General features: G+C 36.1%; 1 protein-coding gene across 1 annotated transcript; it reads left to right on the top strand.

Moving 5' to 3' along the window:
- The first annotated feature begins 4422 nt into the window (after positions 1 to 4422).
- LOC122072200 (MADS-box transcription factor 51-like) lies at positions 4423 to 5564 on the top strand. Its single transcript, XM_042636767.1, has one exon. It carries the CDS (start codon positions 4635 to 4637, stop codon positions 5391 to 5393), a length of 759 nt encoding a protein of 252 aa, XP_042492701.1. The 5' UTR covers positions 4423 to 4634; the 3' UTR covers positions 5394 to 5564.
- The last annotated feature ends 6693 nt before the right edge of the window (positions 5565 to 12257 follow it).

The following is a 12257-nucleotide window of genomic DNA, read 5'->3' as shown; positions in this document are numbered from 1 at the left end:
TAAGTCCATACATTTTTACCTTATGCCAATACATCTTTTTTTCCGACCTCATAAAAGTTGAATTTTCTAAGACTATCTCTAGTATTTGTAAAAGTGGACTAGGCTTAGGCCTAGAGTCTCCCATCTATTCTTCGTAGATAATTGCATGATTTCATTCAAATCAGGCCTCCTGAGAGTCACGTTATCATGATTGCTTTACATATATTTTTGTTAATTTGAAAAAAAAATAATTAAAATAATATGGAAAGTGGTTAGGTCAAACGTTAATTTTGTTGGGCTTCAGAATTGTTGCAAACCTCCTTCACTTCCCATCACCTATGCTTTGCATGTTGTGCCCTAAGTAGGAGAGCCCTCGTGCCTCCTTCAGTAATCTGTCATTGGTAAAGGACATTTTATCTCAAGAAGATGTGTATTGCCAAGCAGTCATATTATTGGTAGGGTTAGAGACTATTACACAAATCATGATTGTGTATCTGAATTCTGTAATTGTAACATTCAGGGAGACGGTTGGGGTAGAGATTACCTATTGTGTTGGAGGTGCCTGCGTGGTAGGTTGGATAGTGTTAATCTACCATAATGCAAACAAGAGAATTTGAAAAGGGTTTGGTTTTTGTTTGGTGAAAATTATGTTATATCTATGAGACCAAATAAAGTAACATAAAATAATGAAAGAATAGAAGAAAAAGTTCCGAGCATTCCTAGGATAGAATTGGGATTAAAAAAATACATAATTAAGTGTTGAAAAGGGGGAGCAAAGAGAGAAGCAATATGTAAACCAATGGGCTCGCTGCTCAGATTCACTTGGTAAATTCACAAGAGAGGAAGGTGTGCCACAAAGTCTCATGCTGGTTATTAAAGAGGACACAAATGGGGTCAACATGCTTCTATTTCCCTAAAAATTTGTTGTCGGAATTCCTCCATGTGAGATTCTCTAAAAGAAAATCCTAAATTTTAGATGGATGTAGAGTTTTCATGAGTAGCGCCACTAATGTGAGCAAAGAGATAAACATGTACACTAGGGATATCGGAACTGCTTTACATAGATATTATCTTGTTTCTAGGCAAAAGGTTAAGAGGACGAACAAAATTTGGTAAAACCAAAAGACTTTTATATGCCAATATTTATGAGAGAGTACAAACCAAGGTATCTAAGTTGGAAGGAAAATATCTGGTAGAAAATGATGAAGAATCTTACTTAATGCAAGTATCGATTTTGATTCGAATCAGATTTGAATGGGCTTAAATTTGTCTAAAAAAAAAACCCTAGAATCGAAATATTTGAGGACTATTTTAATTATTATAATAGAGTTATCCAAAAATCGATAGTATCAACTTGTTAGGAATTGGGATATGCAACCCTCGATTATGATCTGAATTGGGTGATTCCTGACGTGATTCGTTGATTTTTTAAACTCTGATTTCTATCTCTTCTCTTGTAGTTCACAGAATGCCTCTCTTCCTCCGAAGAAAATCTCAATTATGGCAAAATATGTTATAATCTAAATCATAGGAACCTAAACACTACCTCCAAGTGGTTTGGCATTGATTTTTTAAAATTTTTATATTTTTATTTCCTTAAATTCTTTTATTAATTTGTTCGTCCAATTCTTAAAATGAGCTAATCAAATTAATTATTAAAAATAAAATATTGACCAATTTGATGCTCAAGTCCATATCCTTGAACCTGGGTTAATTTAAAATGCCAAACAATAGTAGCCTAATTGCTAGGCAGTATGGCTTTCGCTTAAGTCCAAGAAAACCCTCCTACCCCCACCTTAAAAAAATGGTAGTAAGAGTATTACAATAAGTGTGGTTTATTAGTCTCTTCTCAATACCTTTGTAGGTCCTTGTCTGATTCCCATGTGGGCCTCTATATGTGACTCTTTAGTGGATCTTATCTAGCTTAATCCTTGAACTCTTACAAGAAAAAAAAACCCAAAATCCTAGTCTTCTAAAGAAAATCTTGTTCATTGATTATTTGCTTTTAAAGTGTAGTGACATGTGGTCTTTTTACTCTGTAATAGATTTAATATGTTTTTAATATTACCAATATCATGCTTTAGGCATGGTTCATCGTTATCCAATACCCTTTTGTTTCTCAAAGAAATGTTTAGTTTGGAAAAAAAAAAACAAATTTAAGGAAATTATGGTATTTAATCCATAATCATTCGTTAATTCAGATTTTGACTGGATTTCATTCCACATCCTCTCACATTTCGTGTCGTGAATCCCACTCTCTCCACCATCAAATTAAATCTCTTCATCATATACTAATCCATTACGAATGAGTCGATACAGTAAAAACTGGTTTTTTAACAACAAAAAAAATGGCAAATTGTTATAGAAACCCTCCTACCTCCATCTTGAAAAAATAATAATAGTATTGCAATAAGTGTGACTTAGTGGGATCTTCTCAATACCTTTGTGGGTCCCTCTGACTCCCTTATGGGCCTCTGTGTGTGGCTCATCAGTGGAACTTATCTAGCTTAATCCTTGAACTCGCACATAAGAAACCCCCCCTCCAAACAAAAAAAATATCCTAAACTTCTAAAGAAAATCTTGTTCATTATTATTTGCCCGTTTTTTATGTATGGTGACATGTGGTCTTTTTACTCTAAAATAGGTTTAATATGTTTTTAATATACCAATGCCATGCTTTTGGCATGGTTCATCGTGATCTAATACTCCTTTTGATTCTCAAAGAAATATCTAGTTTGAAAAAAAAAATTAGAAAATATCTAGTTTAATATGTTTGAACTCCACTCTCTCCATCATGAAATTAAGGGTCTGTTTGATTTTGTTTCCAGAAACTGCTTTTCTACGCTCAGGAACTGAAAAACATCCCAAAACCCGTTTGATTTTTCTATTTCATTTCACTTGTTATAGAAATTTATGCCTATTTCTGTGTCTAGAAACAGGAATGGAGAAACAAGTTAGACTTGTTTTTCTATTTCTAGAAACAAGTAGGGATGACAAAAATTGTGAAAAACCCGATACTTCACTCAACCTGCCAAAACCCTCAACCCATTGTTGAAACTTCTCGTTATCCAAATGCTGCGATTCCAACATGGTTGAGCGAAGCTCACAATTTTGGATTGCCTTCATCCTTCTGAAGCTCATCTCCACAAAGCATACCTACAACTCTAACATCATACCTTCACTCGTGAGTTGCATTCCTATAACGCCATACCTTCACTCATGTCTTGAACTCGACTACACTGTTGAAAACGTTTCGGGCAAAAGAAAAATCAAACACCTTTTTGCATTTCCAAAAATTGTTTCTTAGCACAAAAATGGTAAAAACCGTTTTTAGAATCGGATTGATGCGATCGATCCATACTGGTATCAATATACTAACTCAATACGGATGGGTCAATACAGTAAAAAATGGGGGAAAAATTGGATCGATGCAATCGATCCATACTAGTATCAATATTGATATCGACAATAATCAATACGGTACCTAATACTATGATTTAAATTAACTCTATTAAATATCTATGTATACGAATCATTTCTAACGGCTCCTATTGGTAAGAAACTACATTGCATTTTAGTGTGGTGGGAATCATCTTTCCTAAAAGCAGACAATTACAATTAAATGTGCTCGATAGGCCAAACTCAATCTTTCTTTCCAATGAGCCCATTTTTCTTGTTTTAGAAGATAGGACATCACGTTCAGTTCAAAAGGTATGTTTTTCTATAGTTGGGCCCCTCCCACTTGTTTAACTAGTTAGCGACAAGCATGTCTATTTAACTAATTCTCACTCCGAGACAATGTTCAGATAGTTATACCTTTTGTTGTTCATTATTTACCCGACAAAAAATTAACTATCGCTCTAACTATGAGCACCGTTATAATTACGGCCGCCATTCATCGGGCATCGATTGCTAGCTATCATCATGTCACCAATTTCCTTGACCTTCCAAAACATGTTGAATCCAAGGAAACCACATATCTTGGTGCTTAAAAAAAGGCAAATATTATTAAATAGTGAAATTAAAACCTCAAACAATACCACCTTTGTTGGATGAAGAGAGTTTTTAGCTTTTCTGGTATTCAATATTCCCTCATGAAATACCTAACTTGAAAAAATTCAATAATTATCAATTTTTTTTTCTATGCCTATGCATAAAATGATAAAATTACTAAATAGAAAATCTCGAAAATCTCAGATTTCTTACATGACATCATCATGTGATATGAAAGTTATGAGATCACATGGTACGTAAAAAACCAGGGGAAGAAAAGAAAACTGTGGGCAGTTTGAAAGAAGTCAAAGGGTCAAAAATAGTCAAATTAGAGGAGTAATGTTGATGCCAACTAATAAAAAGAACTAAGAAAAACGTGAGCTCTGCAATTTGATTTAAGTCAGTCAGTCGACTTAGTCCTATAAATCTACCCGTTACTTTGTAAACCTTTGTCTCAGTTACTTCTTTTTTATTTTCTTGGTAGGGTGTCTCAGTTAGTTCACTCCAGAGAAAGAAAGATTATAGTTTCTTCTTTCTTGGGTTTCTCCTTCCTTTCATTCCCTTCTTTCTTTCTTTGTTTCTTTATCTAAAGAGTTGGGTTGTCTGGGCAGTAGTAGTGTTGTAGTAACTTTTTTTTTTTTTCTATTAACTGTTTGAGAGAGATGAACATGGAGAGGAACCAAGAGAGAAAGAAGGGGAAGGGTCGTCAGAAAATTGAGCTTAAGATGATTGAATCCAAAGAAAATCGTCATGTCACTTTCTCAAAACGGAGATCTGGGATTTTCAAAAAAGCTAACGAGATCACTGTCATGTGTGGTGCTGAAATTGCTGTCGTTGTTTTCTCTCCTGCAGGCCAGGTTTTCTCTTACGGCAGCCCTTCTGTGACATCAGTCATAGACAGGTTTCTCAACCAACAAAACTCTGCCCGTGACCGTGACGGTTCCCGTTCCGGTTCCGGTTCCGGTTCCATTTCCAGTTCGGCCGCCGCTGCCGCTGCCACTGTCGTTGACGCCGACGCTGACGCTGTCATACATGCACTGCGAATGCTCATGGACAGTGATGAGAACCTTGGGGGAGAAAGTACGATTAATGAGTTGAACAGAGAATATGCGGAAGTGCTGAAGCAACTGGAGAATGAGAAGCAACGATCTTCCGAACTTGGCCAGAAATCTTTTTGGGAAGAACGAATCAATAATATGGGAATGTTTGAGCTTGAGCGGCTACGGAACAATGCGGTCAAGAGGGTTGGTGAGCTAAAGGCTGCGAACACTGTCTCTGCTAGTTCCTCGACTTCCGTACCGATGAATCCTCTGGCTATGGTGGAATCTTCTGCAAATTACCCAAATCCCAACTTTGATGCTTCTTCAATGGTCCCTTACGGACGTGGTGGTGGTTATGGTTTCGGACCTAGATTTTACTGATGAAGAACTGTACTAATGGTCCCTTTTCTGCAGGATTGCGATCCCTATGTTTTTCTGTTTCTTTATTTCGTCTTTGTTTTTTTCGGTTATTTGGGTAGAAAAGTTTCATTTCTGTTTCTTTGTTTCAAATTGTCTCATGTTCTTGTCATATGGATTTCATGTTCTTGTTAATATCTTTTTTTTTTTTTGGTAGAGTAGATATCTTCTTTTAATTATTGAATTCTAGGAAGTAAAATAATTCTTGAACCGACACTCATGGATGGCGATTTTAGTTTGGGATGTGGATTTCTATAAGAAACCTAACACCCACCTTCTTGAAAAAAATAGCTAGTAGTAGTAGTAGTAGTATTGCAATTAGTGTGTCTAGGCGATTTTAGTTTTGAGACATGGATGTTTTTTTGAAAAACCCTAGCCCCACCTTGAAAAAAATAGTAGTAATAAGATTGCATTTAGTTTAGTTTAATGGGTCTCTTTGCTAGCACCTCGTGGATCCCTTGACTGACCTACTTGTGGGTCTTTACGTGTGACTCCTCAATGGATCTTGCGTGGCATAGTCCTTGGATTTGCACAAAAAAAAATATATATATAAAACCTAAATCCTAAACTTTTAAACAAAATCTCGCTCATTAATTATTTGCATGCAAAGTGTCAACATGAGTGTGAATCAGGTTCACGTAAGATCTTTATCCCACATGGTATCTACAACAAGGCTTTTCTATTGCAAACTCCATGTGTATCAATCAGGATCATATGAGAATGATTCTCGTACCGGAACCTAAACACTCTCAAGGGACATGTAGTTTATTTAACATGTTTGACTTACCAAAATTCGCACATAAAAGTGTAATGACCATGTTAAACAGAAAAAGATCCTCTCCAATTAATTGGGCGTCCAATTAATTGGAGAGGAGCATAAGTTTGAAGCAGGAAAAAGGCCTAGCATGCCCATTCCACATTCCTCATATACCAATATCATGCTTTTGGACATAGTTCATGTAAGTTTGACTAAATTTCATTCTACGCCCTCTCACATTCCATGCCATGAATCCCATTCTCTCCACCATGAAATTTAATTTCTTCATCATTACTAACCTATTAAGGATGGGTGGATAAAGTTAAAAATGGTTTTTTAACCCAAAAAAAAAAAAAAAAAGGCTATTTGATTTGAAATCGGATTGATATGATCGATCCATACTGGTATCAGTATTGATATCAACAGTGACCAATACGGTGTCTAATACTATGATTTAAATCAATGTTTTTTTGCATTAAATGCCTATATATATGAATAATTTTTTTTGGCTTCTATTGGTGGGAAACTGCATTGTACTCGAGTGTGGTAAGAAAAATCATTCCTAAAAGGAAACAATTATGATTGAACGTTTAATTTTCTCTACGTGCGGCACTCAATCTTTCTTCCCAACTAGCCCATTATTCTTGATTTGTAAGACATGCATTCCTTTAGTTCTAAAGGCATGGTTTTCTACCTTCAAACCCCCTCCCGCTAGTCCATCTAGCTGGTGAGTAGACATGTTTATTACACCAAGTCTCTCATCGAGACAATGCCCAGATCGTTGCACCTTTCATGTTGGGCTTCAATTATTGACTCCGTTGTCATCTGGTCACCAACTTCCAGGACTTTTCAAAACGTGTGAACATTAATTAATAGGTACATTACAGATAATGGACAAGCATTTTTAGATAGTGAAATTAGAAACCTCAAACAATACCATCATTGTTCAACAAAAAGAGTAATTTTCCTTGTGGAATTCGTTACTTAGAAAAACAAATAATTATCAATGTACTAAATGCAGACCAACAAAGGCTTAGCTCATGTAAGTGATATACTAGATAAAATATCAGAAATTTTACCTTTAATAGCCTTTCTATCATTATTTCATGAGTCATAACACCACATCATATAAAAGCAAACAAAGGGCAGAATAGAAAATATGAGCTACCGATAGGGTTGATAGCCTAATGGAAGGAAGCCCTTACCTCATCACCATTCGGGTTAGTTGGTTGTGGCTTTGAGTCAGCATTGTCCTACTATCCTTGTTGGTCTTGCGAAAGCGTTGTTTTACCATATGGTGGATTTGGTCGGGGCTATGGTCATTACCATGGAGCAACTTTTTTTTATTATCAAATATATATATATATATATATATGATAGTAAGAACACACGTGCAAATGCACGTGTTACGAATCATTTTTTTTTTTAGTGTGTCCATGTTGTCATCTTCATGGATTGCACTGGAATCTTGGGAGAAAAAAAGAGATTTTTTAGAGGTAAGGAGTTTGGACTTGTAATCTGCCTATCAAGGTTCGGAGGAGTAGGCTATCAGAGTTATTGTTGTAAGAACTTATTTTTACTTTTGCTTTCAGAGTTTATAACCTATATACAAATTGGAATAATATTCATTGAAAGGATTCAAAATACAATAGCTTCTCTATATGACAATTCTTAACTCCCCAACATTCTGTCCCATTCATCATAGTTGGTCACACAATAGTCCTAATTAGAGCTGATTTAGGAGTTGCCCGGATCAATGACAAGCTCCACGAAAGTCATTTGAGGCGGTTTGACCATGTTCAAAGAATGTCTGAGGACACCCTAGTAAGAAAGAGCGATCAGATTCAAATTGAAGGAGTTAGAAGACCTAGGGGCTTGCCTAAAACAACTATAGGTGAAGTGGTGAGGAATGGCATTTATAGTGTCAGTCTTATCCCAAGTATGAATTTGAATAGTGGAGGGTAAGGATCCATGTAGCCGACCCCATTTAGTTAAGATTAGCCTAACTTGTTAGGTTAGGCCTCTTTCCTCTTACTCTCATCCTTGCACTTTTTTTTTTTTTAATTTTATTGATCCATGTAGCAGATGCCATTAAGTTGGAATAATATTGAGTTTGTTATTGTTGTAGTACATTCAGAATACACTGATAATCAAATCATATATTCTCATGAAAATCTAAAAACTAATGCAAAAAAAAGAAAGGAACATGTTCAGATTATGAACAAAGCATCACCTAATGCAATCCCAAATGCAAGCATGCCAAGCGTACACTTGCTAGGATTACTTATGATGAACTGTGTGCATCAGATGCTTAATTTCAAAGATTAAAAGCAAGATATTTAATGATTAAGCTGTTGCAAAAGCCATTGTCTTTAGATGCTAATCCACACATCACCAAAGAGGCTCACAATAGGAATCTTTAACCAGAAATAAATATAAAAAAACTGTCAAACATAGAAATAAATTGATGTTCTAAACCCTGAACAAGTATTAGAATTGAAATCTCAATTATGATATAAATATTGGGATTAAACCTTAGTAGTTATTCAGGTTCTAATTCAAGTTATTTACAAGAGGATCTAATCAAATTAAGAGAACATAAATTTTACAAAAAAAAAAAAAAAAAGTTACAACACACCCTGTAATAATATCAGTCGCTGTTGCAACAACACACCATGAGGTATCTCAAGCCTCAAAACCAAACTTAAAAATAATAAGAGAAAGCTGATTAAATAAAAGAAGAAGAAGAAGAAGCAATTCAATAATAACCCATGCAAAACAAAAGCAAGTAGAATTAAAATGGCAGGTATGAAGTATTGAAACATGATCCCATGCACTTAGTGGGGTTTAAGCCCAGCTCAAGTGCCACACTGATCAGGTAAGTTTTACCAACAAATTGAGAATTAAAACCTAGTGAATACCATTTTCCCCTGTCCTATTAATGGCTATAGATTCACTGGTGGAGCTTGAATAGCAGATTGCTCCAACCATTACACTGATATAAGATTTCAAACTACTATTTCCTCAAGCTCATAACTTCAACACTCACAATCTAATCTGGAGGAAACTGGGAAGTAAGAATTAAGTTTAATCACGTCCTGTGTATTTCAGTAGATCCTCTCATGAAACTCAACTTCCATGAGAGAGTTTAGGGATGACCTATTGAAACATAATCAATTAGTGGAGATTAAGTACAACCCAAGTGGCGTATTGATCAGAATATCTTCGCCAACGAATTGAGAACTAAAACCTTGTAAAAAAAACTTCTTATTGCCGGTTAGGGACTCAACGACAGAGCTCAAATGTCAAATTTGATAGATCATTACAAAGATATAAGACTTCAAGCTAGAGTTTCCTCGGGTTGATAACCACTGGAATACCCAGAATCTATAGAAAGTGGAAATTAGAAGCAAGTTCACCGCGCTCTCTGTTAATTGGAGAGAGAGAGAGAGGATCATAATTGCTTCTCAGCCTCCTCTGTTCTTGATTGATACAATATCACATCCAGCACTTAAATCTCAAGATTAGAAACCAAGATGAGAAAAGGAGTGAAGAATGAAAGGAAAAGAGCAGAGAAGGAAACTTGTGTGAAAGTGGGAGGGCGCTAGATAAAGAGTATTAGTAAAAGAGGGAAAGTGGATGAAATTAATGTATGGTATTTAAAAAAAAAATGAGAAGAAGAAGAAGAATGGGCAAAATCGTGAGAGTGGGAGAGAGAAAGAGTTTTAGGAGAAAAAAAAAAGGAAAGAGAAAAGGAGTTTTAGTAAGAAAAGGAATATAAGAAAATAGAATATTTAAGTATTATAAAAATATATTAATATAAAGGGTAGATTTGCCACTTCATGATTTTATATATATATTTATATATATATATATTAATTAAAAAAAAAACAGCAGCTAGGTTTTACCAACTTTTGATTCGGACGAAGTATCAAACTGGATTAAGATTGGCAACTAAAGAAAATCGAAAGATTTGACAATCTTTCAACGAGTAATAATATAAAGGCAAAATTAGATTTTAGAATCTAGATTTTACAAAGATGGCCATGGAGAGTAACCTCTTGAACTTTGAAGGAAGATAGTCCTATAAATCTACTACCCTTTACCTGTAAATCTTTGTTCAGTTGCTCCAGAAAGAAGAAAGATAACAGTCTCTCTTTCTTGGGTCTTCGTTTGTTACTTCTTTCTTTGTTTCTTTCTGTAAGGAGGTGGTGGCCTGGGTAGTACTTTTAGGTCTTATTTCCATTACTATTTCAGTGATCAGTAATCGATATGGAGAGGCAGCAAGCGAAGAAGCAAGGGAAGGGTCGACGTAAGATTAAGATGAAGAACATTGATTCCATGAGAAATCGACTTGTCACGTTCTCAAAACGGAGAGTTGGGATTTTTAACAAGGCTAGTGAGCTCAGCATCCTCTGTGGTGCTGAGATTGCCATTCTTGTCTTCTCTCCTGCAGAGAAGGTTTTCTCCTACGGCACCCCAGTGTGACTTCTGTCCTGGATAGGTATCTAAGCCACCAAAACTTTGCTCCTCCACCACCGTTAGCCGCCGGTGCCAGTGGTGCATTACAGATGATGGACGTTGATCAGAACCATGAGGGAGCCAGAATCATTGATGAGATGAAGATAGAGTATGTGGAGTTGATGAATAAGGTAGAAGCAGAAAAGAAGAGATCCTCTGAACTCGTCAAGGAACCGTCAGGACAGCCATGGTGGGAAGGTCCAATCCATGATGTGGGATTGGTTGAGCTTCAATGGTTGAAGATGAGTATGGAGGAGCTTCGGAACAAAGCGGCCGAAAGGGTTGCTGAGCTAATGGCTGCCAACGATGTCCCTACTCCCTCGACTCTCTTAGCGATTAGTCCTCTGGGTTTGATGGAACCTTCTGCAACTGCAATTGCAACCCAAAATCCAAATTATGATGTTTCTTCAATCGTCCCTTATGGACTTGATGGTTTTAGTTTGGAACCAGCAAGATTTTTCTAAAGAACTTTACTACTGTCTTTTTCTGCAAGATTTTCCTTTTTTTTTTTAAATTAAAAAATTCATGTTCTTGTAAGTGTCTTCTTTGAATTATTTGAATTTTCGGAAGAAAAACGATTTGCTATTTTCTACTTTGGATGCGAATGGCTAAAAAAAAAAAAAAAAAAAAAAAAGGGAGCAGAGAGGAGGAGTGTGGAGCACCGACCACGTAAAACAGTGCTTCTACTGCTATTAAAAGTATGGAAGAAAGATCCCGACCTTATAGTTTCTACATGTGTCATCAAGGCACAGTGGGTCCAAAAAGATTGCATTGTCTCCGTGTTGAAGATACTCATGCGTGCCCTTTCATTAACTATGGGCACTGATGTGCACGACGTACACCATCAATTAACTTCTCTCACCCTTAAAGGGAGAGGGATTGCTACATGTTCATGCGCCAACCATGGTTTGAGGGATCAGATCTGATTGATACCATATCTCTGCATGGGTATGGAGAAGGGGTAAAATTTGTTAATGTGTTTCCTGAAAAATGCAAAGATTCTAGTTGAAAATTATATAAAGTTCAAAATAGGAGGTGCAAGTTTGGCCCTGACGGCCCAAACCCACCCTTGGCCTGCCCTAATCCTGAACAAGTACTGACCCAAAAATTTTAGCCCGAAGGGCTGGCCCGACCTTGAAATTTCTGACCCTGAGTCAGGTTTAGGGTGGATAAGGGTTGATGTCTTTGGCCCGCCTAGCCCATCCTGAACTGGCCTTATTTTTTTATCCTGACTTTTGGCCTGATCCGGCCCTAGTTTTTGCCCTTGATGCTAACTTTGGATTTTTTTTTTTTTTAAGATGTTCTCCTTTTTGTTTAACATGACAAGGGTTTTAAGATATTCGGATTGTTTGCCTTATTAAGATGATCTATTTGTTTATCATGACAAATAATTGAAAGTTTTTTGGATTATTTGTTTTCTTACCTCTTTGTTTACCATAATAGTTGGAGTTAATTATGTGTATTGTTTGAATGCTTGCTTTAGGATGTTCTCCTCATGACAAGTAATTTCTAACTTTGTATGTGTGTGTGTGTGTTTTTTTTTTTTTTTT

The sequence above is a fragment of the Macadamia integrifolia genome, chromosome 2 (assembly GCF_013358625.1).
Source record: "Macadamia integrifolia cultivar HAES 741 chromosome 2, SCU_Mint_v3, whole genome shotgun sequence".
NCBI lineage: Eukaryota > Viridiplantae > Streptophyta > Magnoliopsida > Proteales > Proteaceae > Macadamia > Macadamia integrifolia.
Note: the sequence above shows the minus strand (reverse complement) of the source record. Positions and strands in the feature narration are given on the sequence as shown.

Excerpts from the sequence above, each read along its gene's own strand:
- LOC122072200 (XM_042636767.1), top strand. The coding sequence starts at position 4,635 with ATGAACATGGAGAGGAACCAAGAGAGAAAGAAGGGGAAGGGTCGTCAG.